General features: G+C 34.3%; 2 protein-coding genes across 3 annotated transcripts; one reads left to right on the forward strand and one right to left on the reverse strand.

Annotated features, from left to right (window-relative positions):
* The first annotated feature begins 6,393 nt into the window (after positions 1–6,393).
* On the forward strand, positions 6,394–9,677 carry LOC107428293 (uncharacterized protein At4g15970). The gene is made up of 4 exons (XM_016038809.4): positions 6,394–6,825; positions 7,300–7,668; positions 8,613–9,094; positions 9,192–9,677. Exons 1-4 carry the CDS (start codon positions 6,550–6,552, stop codon positions 9,250–9,252), a joined length of 1,188 nt encoding a protein of 395 aa, XP_015894295.1. The 5' UTR covers positions 6,394–6,549; the 3' UTR covers positions 9,253–9,677.
* A 1,340-nt stretch (positions 9,678–11,017) lies between these two features.
* Positions 11,018–17,566, reverse strand: LOC107428285 (protein ACCUMULATION AND REPLICATION OF CHLOROPLASTS 3, chloroplastic). 2 transcript variants are annotated; one of them, XM_016038798.4, is made up of 16 exons: positions 16,982–17,566; positions 16,473–16,531; positions 15,809–15,873; positions 15,436–15,570; positions 15,166–15,214; positions 14,858–14,970; positions 14,703–14,774; positions 14,307–14,417; positions 13,585–13,766; positions 13,165–13,455; positions 12,985–13,058; positions 12,463–12,839; positions 11,940–12,044; positions 11,696–11,833; positions 11,316–11,482; positions 11,018–11,228 (listed from the first exon to the last, which is right to left on the reverse strand). In XM_016038798.4, the coding sequence occupies exons 1-16, from the start codon at positions 17,329–17,331 to the stop codon at positions 11,171–11,173; spliced, it is 2,346 nt and encodes a 781-aa protein (XP_015894284.1). In that variant the 5' UTR covers positions 17,332–17,566; the 3' UTR covers positions 11,018–11,170. The 2 variants fall into 2 exon arrangements, with proteins under 2 accessions (XP_015894284.1, XP_015894283.1); XM_016038797.4 differs by having other exon boundaries at positions 12,985–13,067.
* Between the last annotated feature and the right edge of the window lie 1,396 nt (positions 17,567–18,962).

An 18,962-nucleotide genomic window follows, 5' to 3' on the forward strand; every position in this document is an offset into this window, starting at 1 on the left:
CACAGCCTCATAACTATATACATAAACTTTTGCTGTAATTGGTGCTTTCCTGAATCACTCAGGAGCTGCATATCCTTTAGTTCCTCTAATGGCTGTTTGAGTTCTGGTTTTGACAATACATCAAAAGTTTTGCAAGTCTGAAATCCTTCCACTAAAAGAGTCATCCAAAAGTATGTTCTGAGGCTTAATATATATCATAGTGGACGATTTGTTTGCCACATTCTTCATACAAGTACAACAGCCCTCTTGCAGTCCCATATGCTATTTTTGGTTTCTTTGGTTCCAATCAAACCTGAGTAACTCTCAAAATGGAAATTGGCTAAGGAAATTGATTAAGCCTGAAGATATAGTTCATGGCTTCGTCGTTTCATATGGAAGGTGAGGTCGTTTAGAAGCTGTGGACCTATGTGACCGTTGGAGCTGAGCAGGCATTTCTTTTGAATTTCATTAATTGTTGTTTCAACTAGAACGAGTCATTTTTGTTTTTTAAGTTTAGTTTGTAATAAGGAGAATAGCCAAACGTTAGTGTCATGATGCGGGAATGGCTTTGCTGATGTGGCGAAGCGTACAATGGCAACCTCAACAAAAGCCGTTGCCAAACTCTGTCGTTTTGATAAGTTTATGTACACAGACACATATATACATGCACACACAGAATTTTCAACTTGCTCAAACATATAGGATGAAGTTACCAAATTTTCCCCATGGAGATCATCTAATGGTTACCAAATAGGACCATCATCGCTTCTTGCGTCAAATGAATCTTCCCCATGGAGATCATCTAATGGTGATTTCGCATTTGGATTTCTTCTCCTTGAAGATCATCAACAACTGTTCTTATTATCAATCTGGTTTGACAAAATCCCAGATAAAACTGTAGTTTGATATGCTAATGGTTTATAGTGGGAGGTTCATTCTTAGAGATCCAAAAGGCAATGTGATTTGGAAAGCCAAGACCACCATCAATGGAAATGTCGATTACACCGAGATGCTTGATACCGGAAACTTTGTTCTTGCGAATACTGGTTCCAATATTTACAAATGGGAAAGTTTCAACCATCCCACAGACACTGTCTTGCCAAATCAAGTACTAAAAAATGGAGAACGATTAACTTCAAGGGAAATGCAAAACAACTACTCGAAGGGAAGGTTTCAGCTTCACATCCGACCAGATGAATCCCTTGTGCTTCATACCATCATTCCTGAATCAGCATATGAATATCAAACTTATTACAATAGCCGTACTTATGATCGACTTAATAAAAAGAATTCTAGTCAAAGGCAAGAATTTGGCTATCAGGGACATCTCTTTATCATTGGTAACTATGGCATTAATTGTATCTAATCTCACTGTGATAAATACTGTTCAATATCAATTAAAGATTTCTATTACAGGGCAACCCTTGATTTTGATGGGTATTTCAGGCAGTATGTTTACCCCAAGAGTGCTCAAAGTAATGGAAGCTCATCAACTACCCAATCATGGATTCATATTTGGTTTATACCACAGGTCATTTGCACAAGCAGTGTCGACCAGTTGGAGGTGGTTTTTGTGGATTTAATAGCTTCTATGTAAGCAAAGGTGGATGGCCAACTTGCGAGTGCCCTCCAGGGTTTCCTGAGTCTGCTGAGAATGGCTGTGTTCAAGAAAAGGTGCATAACTGTGAACTAGGTGATTTGAAACCTGAGCAAGTTTATGATATGGTAACCTTGGATAATACATATTGGCATACTTCTGCAAACTATGATGTGGTGCAGCCTACATATGAAGAAAACTGTAGCAGATCTTGTTTGAATGACTGCAATTGTGTAGTTGCTGTTATCAAAGGATGGAAATGCTTTAAAAAGAAATTGCCACCCTCCAACGGATGCGTAGACTCAACGGTGGATGTTAAGGCTCCTATAAAAATAGCCAAATCTGGTAAGTTAGACAAGCAGGTCATCATGGTTGGCAAATCAAATAAGATTCAAGGGGACTCAATTATGTTAGGTATCTCTGCATGTCTTAACATCCTTCTCATCATGGCAGCTTTAATCTTCTTCTTCTTCTTCTTCTCACACCGCATGCGACGGAAACATAGCACTAAATCTAGTAATATCTTAGGGACAAATCTCCACTCCTTCACATATGATGAACTCAAAAGAGCCACAGATGAATTCAAGGAAGTACTTGGTAGAGGTGCTTTTGGGACTGTGTATAAAGGAGTCGTATCATCATCGATGCACTCCGCCATTGCAATAGCAGTGAAGAAGTTTGACAAGGTGGTGGAAGAAGGTGCGAAAGAATTCAAAGCAGAAGTGAATTCCATAGGCAAAACCCATCATAAGAACTTGGTCAGACTAATTGGGTTCTGTGATGAAGGACCTAACAAGCTTTTGATCTATGACTTCATGAGCAGCGGTTCCTTATCCAATTTCCTCTTTCAAAGTTTGAACAAGCCTGATTGGAACCTGAGAATCCAAATAGCAAATTTGTACTTGCACGAAGAATGTGGCTTAAAAATCATCCATTGTGATATTAAGCCTGAGAGCATATTCCTAGACAACTCATTCACAGCAAAAATCTAGGATTTTGGACTTGCAAAGCTTCTGATGTTTGGTCAATCTCGTACCCAAACAGGTCTTAAAGGAACTAAAGGATATGTAGCTCCTGAGAGACTCAGGAACAAACCCATTACAGAAAAAGTTGATGTATTTAGTTATGGGGTTATGCTGATGGAGATTATTTGTTTTAGAAAATGTATTGAAAAATAAACAAAGGATGAAGAAGAGGAGGTTATGTATCTAGCTGATTGGGTCTATGACTGTCATAGAGAAAAAAGATTGGAATTGCTTGTGGAAGATGATGAAGAGCCTAAGAATGACATGGAAAAGGTCAAAATGCTGGTGAAGGTTTCGATTTGGTGCATACAAGAAGATCCATGTTTGAGACCTTCTGATGTGATTCCGCCCGAGCCCGCTCCACCGATAACCCGCTAGGGTGCTGACTCGACACGGATGAAGACTAGGCCAATCACAAGAGCTCAAATTAAGAGATTTAAGGACAACCTGGGAGTATTTATACAGGGGGTAATCAATCTCAACAGAGCTTGTCCATACTTGAAGATACAAAGCCTATTCTAAGCATCCAAGTGGTGGAAGCCGATAAGGATCCGGATGACGGTTTTGGTACATTTTTGGAGTCTGGGAAGCATGAAATGGTTCCAATGCTTTATGGGTTCAATACATATGCCTAAGAGGTCATGGAATTAAGTTAAAGCAGCCTCAAATGCAATAAAAAAGGGATTGTACGGACAGCCTCAACAATTTGGCCGAATTTGCTGTATTGCTTGCTGGCTTTACTGTATTTTACTGTATTAGCCTTTTCTTATTTTTCCAAGCATGGGCAACGTGTGGGACTTCATATTCAGCTTATTTGGCATCCTAAAAATCATCTAGAAGCTGATTTGAAGCTCAAAGAGGTCAAAGATTGATCAAAGTCAACTTGATCAAAAAGGCTAGCATTTTTAGTTTCTTAATTTGTTTTTACTTTTTGTTTTAGGAAACTAACATTACTTTTTGGCTTTTATTTATTTATTTTCTGGAAAAATAACTTTAGGAAGGTTTTTATTTTATTCTTTCCATTGTAAATTAATTAATTCCTAATTTAATATAAAGGAATTAATTAATCAAACTTAGATTAGGAAAGGAAGTATAGTTCCAGCCAACTAGGTTTCTTTATGTGTGGTGGCTGGTTTTCTTTATGTTCTAGGGTTTTATTTCGTGGCTTTGTAGCCTATTTAAAGGCTTAGTTATCAATAACAAAACAACTTTGATTTGATTGAAAAAATACTTGTGAGATTAATTATCTTTTTGTTCTTTGAGAACACCTAAAACACCATTAGAGAATTAGTTGTTTTAACTTGACTTATCAATAGGTTTTCCATCCCCTATTGTGGCGTCTACATTATACCAAGATTTCTAACCACAGGTTGGTTAGGGGTTGAGGTCAATTCCATTATAACTTGAACTTAATTAAGATCCGAGCTAATATAATACGGGTTTAGGAGTAGGTCGTCCTAGGTTCATATCACCTTCCATGAGAATGTTTGGACAGACAATTGAAGGAGTTTTGCCAGTTTGTGAGCCTCCATGTCCTTTTTCATGAATTACCATTCTGCAATTACTCCTTTTTTGCCTTTTTCTTTTGCTTTACGGTTTTTTTTTTGGGGATGAAATTTCTCATGCTTTATATGTTTATGTGAGATTGCATCAAAACCTATATATTTAAGTCCAATAGTTGGGTTTTGGCATTACTTTTTAGCAATAAGATGTTATTAGTAATTATTAGCTCCCCCAAAAAAAAAAAAAAGCAGGAAACAAAGATGTTGTTAGTAATTTTATATTAACAAACGGAGTGTGCTTGGTCTTAGAGCATCTCCAATGGTTCTCTGTCCATTTAAAAATCGTTTGCCACATCAGGTAAATAGATAAAATTTTAAAAAAAATTTCTCCAATGATTCTGTGCATTAGTTCTGTCAAACTGATGTGACAACAAAAGAAATAGAAACTGTAAAGGACATTGTCTACTTCTGGAAGTTTTTTAGACATGTTGAGTCAGCATTTTATTTATTTTTATTAATTTTTGTTAAAAGATAAAAGAAAAAAACTACTGCTTGAGTTTTTGATTTTTTTTAATTAGATATAATTTTAAAATAAAAAATTACACATTAGCATTTCAAGACATTTTAAACAAAACCCATTGAAAAAAAATTACCTAAAACATTATCTATTAAATAGAAAAAATACCATATAAACATGAATACTTTCTAAAATCAATGCAACTAAACTCTAATAAAAAAAAACCATTTAAGATGCTTTTATGACTGTCGGCTGTCGATTGTCTTTTTATTTTTTATTTTTTATTTTTTTATATATATCTAAAAATGACTGTCGAGTTTTCTGAGTTCCTTTTATCGGCAGGTTAAAAACAAAAAATCTCTGATTGGAAAAAACAAAGGGAGATAAGATCGGTTGGAAGCATTTGGAATTCAAATTTAAGGTAAAATTGTAATGCTAACACACAAAAAAAAAAAAAAATGGTTTGAGATAATTATTTATCTCTATTTTCCACGAATGCTAATATGAATTCCTCAATAATAATAAAAAAAAAAATAATAATAATAATAAAAGAACAGAAAAGAAAAAGGAAAGACATGGGCTGGGACAAACTCCGGATTTGTTTATTTATTTATTTATTTTCTTACTGCCCAGGTAAAAGATTATCCTTCAAGAGACATTGTTGCAGAAGTAAAAGTTTTAATTTGGCAATGACAACTCAACATCGTTAACACCTAATATATATAAACTATTAAGTATTAATATAGAGGGACGGTTTAGGAGTGATTTTTACAAATTACTCTAAGTAATTTTTGAAAAATTATTTAATTGGTGCTTTTAGTTCGTTTGAAAGTGATTTTTATGAATTACTTTAATTGATTTTTCAAAAACAAATTCGTACTTCTTCTAAAATTATCAAATAGATGGTTTTTCAACAACAAAATTATTAAAAAGTAATTTTATATTTTTTAACCAAACATTACATAAAGCGCTTTTATCCATTTAAAATTATTTAACATTTTTCAAAATTTCTCCTGGCATTTATATAATTATCAAATATGTGATTTGTTCATAAAAAATCATTAAAAATGATTTTAAATTATTTTTACCAAACACCATATAAAGTATTTTTACACAATTTTAATAATCACTCTCAACCAGCTTGTATTTATTGTAAATGGCTAATTTTGTCTCTTAGAGTTGTTAAATCTATTTTTTGGGCCAAAAAAAAAAAAAAAGATTGTTTTTATTCATTGCTTATTTCTCTTTCCTTTATTTTACATGTATGGTAATTTTTTTTTTTTTAACCATATCTAGAACACTTCAATTTTTTTTTTCCCTAAACCCATGCAAGTTATTTACAGAATCCAATTTTAAAAATGTAATCCAATCGAAAAAAAAAAAAAAAAGAAAGAATATATTTTGGTTAGTAGTTAGGATATAATAAAATAGAAATATCCAATTAGGTTGACTTTCCTTAAATTAATCACAAAAAAAAATTAAAATAAACAGAAACTAAAAATAATAGATAATAAAATTAAATGGAGTCGTGTAAGAGTGAAAAAAGAAAGTGACAAAACGGTCAGAAGAGAATTAGATAAGCATCACTTTCAAAGAACTGAAAATGGTGCAGTTACCGCGTTCTCCCACTGGCTCCACACGAGCTCCGCAGTAAGTCCAGCGACTTACGCGGCATAATCTGATTGGGAAAATTTTATATACAACCAACTGGAGGCTAGCACGTCAGTTCCAAACGGTTCACGAGTCGTGACAGTGAGAGCATTTACCGACCCACACGATCCCACTTTCTTCTCCGATTTAAAATTTTTACTGTTGATCGTACCTTTTCTTGTTTTTGTTTCTCTCTCTAGTTTCTCTCTCTTGGGGGTTTTGCACACAGAGAGAGAGAGAGAGAGAGTGGAAACAAACCGCCGAAGATTGAGCCCATAAATGCTCGAAATCTACGCATTGCGGATGCGTCCGAGCAGAGCGGTTTTCCAGCGAAGGCGATTCACGTCCACGATGCTACCTAACCGTCCCGGTGACTCTGCAACCAAAATGCCGCCGGACTCCGCCTCCCTACTCCGTCGGCTGCTCTTCCTCGCCGTCGTTTTGCTCGCTGGTTTGGTGCTTCTCCGTGACACCGAGTCCCTTCGCTTCCTCTCTCGCTTCACGCCCTCTCCTTCTGCTTACTTCTTTCCCTCGTCTTCTTATCTTCCCCAGTCTGTGAGTAAATTGTTTCTTAAATCTCTGTGTTTTTTCATTTTTATCAATGATAGTTCGTCTCCTGCTTATTCATTATTTGTCGGATCTTTTTCTTGTTTTCATTGTCATTCATGGAGCTGATTTTTTGCTATTTTGCTATTAGTTACAAGATAATAGTTCCTTCTACTAGTTTGGAGCTTAATGTGTTTGGTTCCGCAGAAAATGGAAGAAATTTTTTTATTATTCTTTCTCTGAATTGAGCAAAAATTTCCACCTTCCATACTCTTTTCAGTTCCTTATAATAAGGGTTAATACCAACTCCTTTCTGGTTTTATGCAATATTATGCATAATCCTGATTATCGGATTTAATGAATTTATAATTAAATTTGATTTCCTGGCTTTTATCCATTATTGGATTTCTTCTCTACATGGTTTGTATGCTCAATTCGTTTTATGCTTAATTCTCTTGCTTATCCAAAGAAATTATATGATAGGTCAGTGAAGAGGAATATACGCTTGAAAAAGTTTTGAAGGATGCTGCCATGGCAGACAAGACTGTTATTTTAACAACATTAAATGAAGCTTGGGCAGCTCCAAATTCTGTTGTTGATCTGTTTCTTGAAAGCTTCAGAATTGGAGATCGGACCAGCAGGCTACTGAACCATTTGGTGATTATCGCGTTGGATATGAAGGCATTTAAGCGCTGTTTGGATGTACATAGACATTGCTTTTTTCTTGTAAGTGAAGGCATTGATTTCCATCAGGAGGCATATTTTATGACCCCTGCCTACTTGAAGATGATGTGGAGAAGGATTGATTTTCTGCGGTCTGTTCTTGAGATGGGGTACAATTTTGTTTTCACGGTAACTTCTTGGTTTCTCTTTTACTGTCTCACATTCTACTGCCATTCAAGTTTAAGTTTAACCCTCTTTTGTGCATCTATTATTTTCGTTGCATCTCTAACTTTTATGCTTTGACAAGTGATCATTGTCCAATATTGTTTCCTTATCAGAGTAACCAGATTGGTTGTAAGTTTTATTGGCGTATAATTTCATGACTTCATTGAAGAGTCAATCGATACTTCAAACGTAGAAGCAAAAGAAGTAAATGGTCAGAAGTTGAATACAAGCATAAGCTTTAAATGAAAGAACTTTTGATTTCAGATAGATAGCAGAAAATAGGTTGTTCATATCTTTCAAGTAGAAGTGCCATTTCTCACTTTTTATTCTTTCAGAAGGGTTTTCTTTTCACTTCTGATGTGAATTTGCTTTGTGTTGAAAGCGAAAAAATGAATCAAAGGAATCCATAATATGTGATCTTGAACTTAGCAAAAAAAGGAAACAAGGGCATGTGAAATCTGTAGACGTTGAAGATGCATGGATAAACCAAAGAATTTTTAAAATGTGCTCTTTTATTTCCATGAAGGAAATAGGTATTAATATTAACTTTTGACCTGACCTGATAATGAATTCTTGTAATATTTAGCTTTGCTATTTAAAGTTTAAACGTGCTTTTTTAATTCCAGAAGGAAAACAGAAAATGGACTTCTTCTGACCTGGTATGATTATAATGGCTTGCATATTGTCTATGGTATTTTATTTGTGGAAATATGCAAGCATATTTCTGCAATCCTTAATTAAATTACAACTTGAGTACGGATTCAGTAAGCAGCTGTCAAAAACATGTCATTGCTATGTTAGGGTACGTTTTTGGTGTTATTTCTTTGTCCTATTGTGCATTTGTTATCCAGTTAGCCTTGTAAGTGCCTTTGTATTCAATGTGTTTTTGTTTATTCTTCCTCCTCCAGGATGCTGATATCATGTGGTTCAGGGATCCATTTCCACGATTTTATTTGGATGCAGATTTCCAGATCGCATGTGATCATTTCCTAGGCAGTCCTGATGATGTAAATAACATACCTAATGGAGGTTTCAACTATGTAAAGTCTAATAACCAGTCAATAGAGTTTTACAAATTTTGGTATGCTTCACAGCATACCTATCCCGGATACCATGATCAGGATGTTCTCAATATTATTAAGTTTCATCCTTTCATTGATGAAATTGGACTCAAGATGAGATTTTTGGATACTGCTTACTTTGGTGGCCTTTGTGAACCTAGCAAAGATCTGAATGAAGTTTGTACAATGCATGCAAACTGTTGTTTTGGTCTGAATAGCAAACTTCATGACCTTCGAATTATGCTTCAAGATTGGAAAAAATTTATGTCTTTGCAACCAAGTTTGAAGAGATCTTCTTTCATATCCTGGAGGGTTCCGCAAAACTGCAGGTTGGTTTTCATGATTCTCAACACATAGTTTTAGTGTTTTATGCAATATGCTTCTTCAAATACCTTCATTCTGATTCTGATCTATCATTTATTACAGCCTTGATTCTCTTCACCACTATGGTTCCCCGCTGAAAGTTCATCATGGTCCGCCAGATTGAGTTAAGTCGTCTAAATGTTCTGAGTATTTTTGCCACACAAATGTGGGGAGCTTTTTCCAAGAATGTCAATCACCTTGTATGTTGCTTATTCCCCATCTCTCTCCTCTCTCGCAAAAAAGCATACGCCCTCTTCTGGGAGAGGGAAGAGATCATTTGTAGAGAAACACAAAGATGAACTAAAAGGGTCTCATTCTATATCCACCAACCCAGATATAATGGGATGTGAATACCAACATTTAAAGCTTACTTCTGCTAGGATATATAGCTTTGATTAAACAAAGAAGAGTAAGATGATTTAGACTACTTTGAAAATTTTTGTTAGAATTGATTTTTCAAGGTGTAGGTGCAATCTTGTAACTTCGACATAAACTTCTTCAAATAGTGGCATTCTCAATAAGTGAGATTTTGGTTCCAAATTCTTCAAATGTGCCTGCATGTGGTATTTTATGTCTTTTTCTATTCTATTTCAGAATTATTTTTTGAAATAAAAGTTTTCTTTTTTGTCCCACAGTAAAAAATTATTGTAACAATCAAGTCTGAAATTATATATTATTTATGTTTTATATGTTGGTTGTATTCTTCTCTTTTCTATTCAGAGTTCTCTTTAGGAACTAGGGAATTCCCCTATTAAAGCATAATTATTCCTTTTTTGACAAAGTAAATTATGATTATTCGTGAAAAGATAGGTTTGTGTTAGGTAGTCAATCATCTGTGAAGTGAAAAATGCAGTTAGCAAGAAAATAAGAATCCATAAGACTTTATGATTACATATAACTTTTTGGTAGATTACGAAGAAAGAAATATAAGCTTTTGAATTATCACTCTCCCTCACCTCCAGTCCTCTCTGTCTTTTCCCTGTTCAATTTATCTCATTTCTTTATTTTAAATTTTAGCTTTTTTTTCCCTTGATATTTTTTGTACCATACAAGATGTTATATGTTTGGTTCAAAGCCATAAAAAAAATTTAAAAAAAAAATGTTATGTTTGGTTTAATTTAGAATTTAGATGAGTGTTTTGACAGCTAGGAATCCATAAGCACAGATAAAATTGTTTGTCTACCACCAATTTATCAGCTACCAAATGGAGGCTTGTGGAAGTTGTTATGTTTTAATAGAAAGTTGCAGTTAAAACGGGCTGATATTCTATAAACGAACTATTATGGTGACTAAAACAAATTACTTTGCCACTAAAAATTGAAAAGGTGATATATGAAGGAAGAGAGGAGTAGAGGACCGAAGATTAAGCATCTTCACGCTAGAATTAAGCAAAATTGATTTATCAGTAAAAAATTATCAATTTTAAATTGATTATATAAATATAGAATTAGCAATTTTTAATTGGACGGTCCATAACTGAGGTGTAGACTGTCCAGTCCAACAATTTCTAATTTCTCAGGACCAGAGGTGTATTTTTGGCAGAATTTAGTATCTGATTCTGATGATAGTCAAGCTGGCCCCCACCATCATCCGCAACCCCAGGAGTTTTATCCCGTTGAATGCTGACGTGGCATATCGTTGAAGTCGAACCGGTGCTCCAACGAAGACACACAAACACATGTGACAGACAGCTTACAGACTGAGCTTTACGCTTTGAAAGTGCCATGACTGCTTATTATTAGTTCTACACCGCCATTTGTTCTCACCTGAAACTACTATCTTGGCAGTTGATTCTGCCATGCCCAAGGCTTTTAAATTCTCTAGGAGGTATTAATAAAATTTAAAGAGTCTCTTAGGGTTTCTGATTTCTAATGAGAGAACCAATCCTATATCTAAGAATCCTCCTGAATTTCCAAGAAATATTCTCATAAAATTTTCCAATAGATTTGGAGCTTCTACTTAGTAAAGAACAAACCAGAATAAATGAAATAAGAAAAATAATAATAATATTTACAATATGGGGGCTTCTCAATTTTTGCATATCAAGTGTCAAATGGTCTACGACTTACAAGAATACCTTGATCCCAGTTCTCCAAGCACCTGTAGAAACACAGATTTGAGTTTGACAAGATAAACTATCATACCTTTTACAGGAATACGAACAACATAACCTATTAAATGCCTAACCTTGTTCCATCAACATCAATGCACAGGAAGTCACCATGTCGCAGTCCATCTTGGAACTGGCCGAAAAACACATCACCGGATTTAGAATAGAAGCGTCCTTCTCCATTTGCCTTTCCTTTCCAGAAGTTTGCAAACCATCGATCCCCCGTGTGAAAGTAGAACCAACCCTACATGACAAAAACAAAATGATCTACCTCAGTATAGATAATCAGCAAAGTAAGTATTCAAGGGGCAGCTTTACTAATATTGGAGGTTCAAAGTTTTTCCCTCCCTCTCCTAAAATTGTTAAATGTTCACAAAAGGATTTATTCTGAATTTGACACTTAGAAGGTGGTTAAACAAAACAGCCATTAAGAAATCTCAACATGCATGAGACAAACCTTGCCATGCATAACATCATCCCTCCATGAACCTTGGAACACATCCCCATTACTAAAGTAGAATGTGCCAAGACCTGATCTCTTGCCATAGCGCCACATTCCATCGTATATGCTTCCATCTCCAAGAACCAGACAACCCTGTACAAGTTTTTCACAAATTGACATTCATGTCCCCCCTTATATCAGGCAAATATCATCCCAAAACCGTGTTGAAATAATTATAAAAGTTTAGGACAATTAATACCTTTCCTTCAGGAAGACCGCCTTGGCAACGCCCTCTGTAAATTCCTCCTCTGTATTTTATTTCCACAATCGGACTCCATTTTTTAGGTGAATCCCGTTCTGCTTCCTATATGAGGAATTGGCACACAATTAGAAGTACATCTTCAATATGGCAAGGGATGGGCATAGGATAGCTTCGTGCTTATGTAGAATGGGAATATTTTTACTTTATAAGCATCAACTCTTAAGCAGCATAAAGAGGCTCCTTTCAATGCTTCAATCAGGAAAGAAATGATGTTTAATAATTTAGCCTAAATTTTGACATTTTATTTTCTTGTAAAGGATTTCTCAGTTTTCTGAGGAATGTATTTTCATTTATATAATACTAAAACTTCTTTTCTAATAAAAATAACCAAAAAATAAAAGTCTCCTCTTGCTATAGTTGACTTTAAACAAAACCAGAGAAAAACTACAGCATGAGCCACAGAGCTTTCATAAGAATTCACATAGTTCTATAGAAACAATAAGCATGAGTAGAAGAATACCAGCATAGATGCTGCACGAGCAGAAAGATGACCTTGTTTTCTGCGAGGATCAGCATATTTTCCTTTCAAGAGTGCTGATGCTGTATTACAAAACTCTTTCACCACTTCAAGTCCTGTGTCAAAATTGCCAACAGTTTGTTCTTTCAAACCATCCTCAGCTTTAGGCTCTCTGCGATGTGTCAGAGAAGAGACATTGACATTATCTTTCAACTCTTCTGAAGGCCTTACACCAACTGGAAGGCAGAAGATGCTCAACTTATCAAGTACTGAACCAGCTCCAGCTTTAGCTGCCCTCTCTTTGGCCCACTCCTGTGCAATCTGATATCCTGGCCCCAAGTTCCAACGAACAAGTGGCTCTCTTTGAAATGCAGGAGTGTCTTGATGATCCCCATGATAGTCAAATAGGTGCATTGGCATTTTGAATAAATCGCAATATCAAGCATTTCAAAGATCACAAAGTGAGAACAAATCATTTTGAAAGTCAATTCAAATTGTAAAATAATAGGAAACCTGCATTGCTACCTTCTCCACCTGGATCATATAAACGGGAAAACTCATTGGTGGCTCCAAATAATTCAGTCTCATGGTCAGATCCACTATTATAACTCCAAAAATTAAAACAAAATAATCAGATTTGTGTCTATTATATATATCAGAGAAATCTAAACAAAATCTGAAGCTAAGGTGGGAAATCAGTTACACCTTGAAGCATATGATCCATTATAGTTGCTGCTCATTACTGGCTGGATTTCTTCTTCCTCCTCAGGGTACTTGTCAGAATCTTCAGCTACAACATCAACAGCAGCTCTATCACCCGTCTCCAATGGTTCTTGTGAAACTGACTCTTCAGGACATCCATTGTCTGGTAAATTATTTCCCTGAGTATCCGTTGATTGCCAATGGTGTCTTGTCAAAAGTCCAAAAATGAAAGGAAAACGCTGAGCCAGTCTAGAAATTATGCTACTTTTCTGAGAAGTCTGTTGCCCAGTAAAACTGGCGTATCCAGAAAATGAACATCAGAAAACTGAAACTATATGCGGGCACAAACAACTTGAAAGAAATATTTCTATATTGAGGAGCTTATCAATGGTATTGTCATAATCTTGGAACAAAAAAACTTACCCTAAAACAAGAACCATTGTTACAAGCAAATTGGGCTCCAAACTAGGTTCATGAAAAGTTGATACTACGATTTCGTTTGTATATTCTGTAGTTTGACGGAAAGTATGCACAAATGTATGCATATCACTGTTGCTGATGTCACCAGAACTTGCAAGGACACATATAATAGTCCCATCCAAGTCCTGTACACACACAAAAAAAAATTATAGATATGAAAATGGAATAGAAAACACAAAAACATTAGAACATTTGTATGAACACATTGAAGGAGGGTAATGCACAATGCTTAAAATAATTTTTTCTAATGCACAATGCTTAAATAAATTTGAGAATAAACTATGACTTACGACATAATAAAAGATCTTGCAAAATTTAAAAAAAAAAAATAATAATAGAAAAAAAAGGTAATACTAGCAAAGAATATAATGTGAAAACGAAAGAAGCATCGTGTCTTTTTTTTTTTTTTCTTTTTTTTTTTGGGGGTTTTGAGCTAATGAAAGAAAGCTTGTTGCTGAAATTAATGGTTGACCTCACCAGTGTAGAAATACACAAGTGCCACAGCACTTGAATTTTGGAAACTACATTCATGTGTAGATTTTGTTTTTGAATTTTCAAATGACAGAGAAAAGTTTGAAATAATAGAAGCCTAACTGCATTATGTAATAATAACTCAACAGAAAAAAAACATACATTTATCCAGTTTGGGGTCAATTTCATCATACCTTGACACCCATACCGAGGAAAGGGCAGTCATACACAGACTGTAGAATTGAAGTTTTGATGCTGTAACCAGCACCAAATCCAATTTTTGCTTCTTTATATCTTTCTAGAATCTGTACATAGTTACTTTAGCCTTGATGAAAGGACCAGGAAATCAATAAACAAAAAGAAAAAGAAATTCAACATGTTGATTCGGAATAGAGAAGACATAAATGTTCAAATTCCTGTACCTAGAAATTCAAACTAAATACAGTTCAAAGAGAAATTAGGACAACAAAATCTAAGAACATAGAATAACCTAGACTAGAAAAGTGAAATGTCAATTATCACTTAAAAATAAATAAATAAATAAAAGAAAATCATAACTGGCACATAAAGGGGTGGTCATGAAAACTTACATTCAAAACTTCTGAAACTCCAATCTCCTTCACATTATTATGCGATACATCAATAAGTTTATGATGTATATCCTATAAATGTCCCATAAAACAACCACGTCACAGCTAGGTTGCATAAACTTAAACACTCAGAGGTATGGTAGAAGTAAACTTACAGATACAAGAGAAGATACAGCAGTCATGGCCAGAAACACAGCATTATTTGCAGTCCTCACTGCCTCATCTAGAGTAACCAAGTCCTTCTTAAGTAACATGTCAGTGTCAATATCTGAAGATAGAAAAAAATAAAATAAAATTATCTGGATTTAATTGTGGGAAGGTGCATTAGAACATATCAACTCAAAAAATATATGACCTATAACATCATAACACTTAATAAATACATATTTTGTCCACTCCAATGAAATATGTGGTAAGAATGAGTACTGATTTTTCAACTTAAAATCTATAATGCATCACTCACCAATAAATAAATTTGTATGTCCCCGAAGTTTCTCCACCAGATTTTTTATCTGCATATCAAATTAAATGTTAAACTATCAGTTTCGTACAGAACTATTAAGGCCATTCATGAAACATTAATTATATTCAGTATAATAATCAATAACATATCTCGGTTTACTAGGGCTTGGAACCAACGGCAAAATGAGATCAAATAACCTAGAAAGCATTCAGTAAAAGTCATCACAATGAGTGCATCGGCATTTCAAAACAGTCCATAAACATTCTCTACCTCATCCTGGCGCTTCTGACCTTCAAAGCTGAATGGCTTCAAGATAATAACAACGGAAAATCCATTTGCAGATCTTAATGTTTTTAGAATATCAACTATCGTTATGTGATCTAGGCCATAACCAGCACTCGCCACCTAGAGACAAGAAACAGAGAATGGGTTGCCAGTTAGTTAGAAGTATAGAACAAACTACCCACTGGATACTTAATTAAAGACTTTATTTTAGTAATCAGTTTATTCACTTTTTCCTAAATCCTGTAATACAAAATTCTAATGTATGAAAAAACATTTCCAACAAAGCCACTAGAGGCATTAAAGCATGTTGGAAAATAGTCTGATAAATGCAAGAGAAATGGATAAGAAATGTACAAACAAGGATAATAGTTTTTGAAGATGACTTCAAAGATAGTGGTGCTTCAAAAATCCTTGGAGCCAGATCTGCAATAGTAAATCAAATGAGAAATAGCCAAGAAAAGGTTCTGAAAATTTACTTATGAAAGTAAACAACTCTTCAAAATGCATATAAAGAAAAGTTAGCTACATCTATTGAACTCTTATACATCCGCAGCATTCTTTTATGTTCTTTACTTAATCAAAATAAATACAATATAAGCTACTCTGAGTTTGAGATCCATTCTTGATTTCATAATTTACATCACACAATCTGAGAGTTTAATCAACTGCTTATCACAAGCTACATCCTTACCCAATAAACAGTCAAACTGTCTTAATGATGCAAGGGATTAAATAAAATAAAATAAGTACGTTTTTTACATGTTTCTCTAACAAATTTTACTTTGAATCCATATAGACAAATATTAATTATCCATTTTGCAAATTAAATGAAGAGCTGGAGTTAACTAACGCAATGTTTATGGTTAGTGAAACAAACAGCGCAGGGAGCACATGCCACCTAAAGTCAAAATACATTTACATTGCCATATAAAATGAAATATATTTTAAAAAATTGCATCTTGTGATGAACAACTGAGAAGATAACCGGACTCTAAAAAATTTCATTTGAAAACAACCACAACCTTTTCCAAGGAACCTTTGTTGTAATTGCACCGCTATTGAATCCTTGATGAGAACGTTCCTGCAAAAAGGTGGATACACAGAACTGATAAAGTTATGCTTTCTTCTAATATATATATACATATATATGTATTTTTCTCATTACTAAAGAATACACTTCGTGATATGATTTTGCTTCCAAATTCCACAACCTATCAACCTCAATCTTAATTCTTAGAACTTTGCATGCATGAACCACAACCAAGGAACAAAATGCAGGGGTTAAAAGATAAAAAATTAAAGAATTAAAAGAATAAAAATTATTAAAAAGAAAAAAAAAAAAAAAAAAAAAGAAGCGAGAGACAGAGAAGCACACAACTTCATAACCAAAACAACATAGCAATATGTCAAACAATGTAGCATTTACGAAACAAATGCGTCCTAAAACCGTCCATTGCAAAAATCTCGAAGCAATTTAACCAGCATTTTCACCAATGCCATTATGTTAACTAGAAATTGAATTCATTGTTACCAAAATCGCAAAGACGACGACTTGAACTGCGATTCGAGACAGAAGTTGAGAACAGCATCCCTGCGACTCCCAATGCCAATCACTTCAACGAACTCAGAATGTCCCCAGAAATCCCCAGAATTCACCTCAGTTTTAGCTTTCCCAAGTACCCCATTTGACAAAGAATTGTTTTCCAAACTCGCTTTGATTCCCATACAGGGCTTCGAACTATAAATATTCCACCTAATACTCAACCTTTTGCCGCGGAAGAAGCATCCATGGAAGAAAATACTATACTTTGAAGAGCAAGAGCGCAAGGAAACCGCTGATGAGTATGATAGCCGAAAACTCGTAAATACGGGAATCTCCATGGGAATAAAATAAAAATTTGAAAAAAAAAAAAAAAGGCTTAATCTTTAGCAAATTGCTGGTTTTCTTAGAGAAATATCGAAAATGGATTGAACAAAACAGACTGGGCGCGAGGGTTTTGTTGTGGAGGGAAAATCTGGAAGAGGAAACAAACAGAGGTTTCAATGCCCATTTGCTCAGCGACTTTGAACTTTGAAGATTGTTTCTGATAAAGATTAGATTTATTTTATTTTATTTTTTTTGGCTTAGCTCATTGACTAGTCTTGAAGTACAACATTATTATAATAATAATAAGAAGAAAGTAACTGAAAAAATAAAATATTTAATAATAATAATTTTTTTCCGACTTTTATTATTATATTATATAACCGAGATGGGATGCCCTTTTTTAAATTAATTATTATTATTATTAATTATTACTTTGTAAAAGGCGGTTTTAGAAGTGCCAACCTGCATAAAATGTACAATTTCATTCCTTGCTTAGTCACCTTGTCCTAGTTATTGTGGCTTTGTTTGGGGTGGTTTTTTTTTTGGAAATTTAAAAATGGACCTCTGATTGTCTTCATTTCATGTGGTAGAAGACTCTGAACTATTATCCAGTCCATGCATTATTATTTCTAGCACATTTTTATATAGTGTTTAACATTTAAAATCTACATTAAAATTTAAATGAGATTTATCAGCTAGCACATTTTTATATAGTGTTTAACATTTAAAATCTACATTAAAATTTAAATGAGATTTATCAGAAATCGAATCCACTCGTGAGAGGCGTCTCGGCTTCCTATTATCTAATCCTCCCCTTGGGTGTTGTTTGGAGTGGTTCTTAGTATAACAACTCGTGGCTCAATCACATCTTTCTATTATTTATAATTATTATGATTATTATGGGATATTAATATTGCTAGGCTCTAAATTATATATTAGTTGTTATACTAGGAATGATCAACTTGCAACATCAGACATAGTTTGGAATCTTCTTTCTCTTTATTTTACCAAAATTTACCACAATCGTATGCTACTAAATACTCACTTAACATTCCTAGGCTTTGAGGCCAAAAAAATTATAAGATGTTTGCAACTGCTCAATGTGTTCCAGGCCTTGCATCTTCAAATTTTTCCCAGACTTCATAGTAAAATTCGAACAGCTGTCTTTAACCTTATCTAAAATAGAGCCAAGGTGGCAAACACCAAAATTGTATCGTGGCTAAGAAAATAACCTGTAATCCAAACCTCTAGATTTTCCATTACCCACAAGCCGCATTTAGAAACCCTTGAACTCAAAGATAATGGAGGCGATGGAGATGGGGAGGTGGAGTGAATGTAGTGGCACGATAGAGGTAGGGTTGCAGCAACGCCACTCTCGAGGGATATGAAGAAAGACATAGGTCACAAATAAGCGATTGTGCAATTTCAGACAAGTTTTTTTTTTTTTTTTTTTTGGTTTTTAAATCAAGGTGTAATATATTTTATACTTATGATGGCTAAGTTTGGTTACCAACCGTTGGATTTTAAAGTCCAGTGGTATGGATAAAATTAAAATCAACTATGGATCCTTTTTTGTTTGCTTAGTGGCATTTTTTAAAAGTACAACATTTTCATTTTGTACTTTCTTCATTTATTTACTTCAAAG

Source organism: Ziziphus jujuba, chromosome 12 (assembly GCF_031755915.1).
Source record: "Ziziphus jujuba cultivar Dongzao chromosome 12, ASM3175591v1".
Classification (NCBI taxonomy): Eukaryota; Viridiplantae; Streptophyta; class Magnoliopsida; order Rosales; family Rhamnaceae; genus Ziziphus; species Ziziphus jujuba.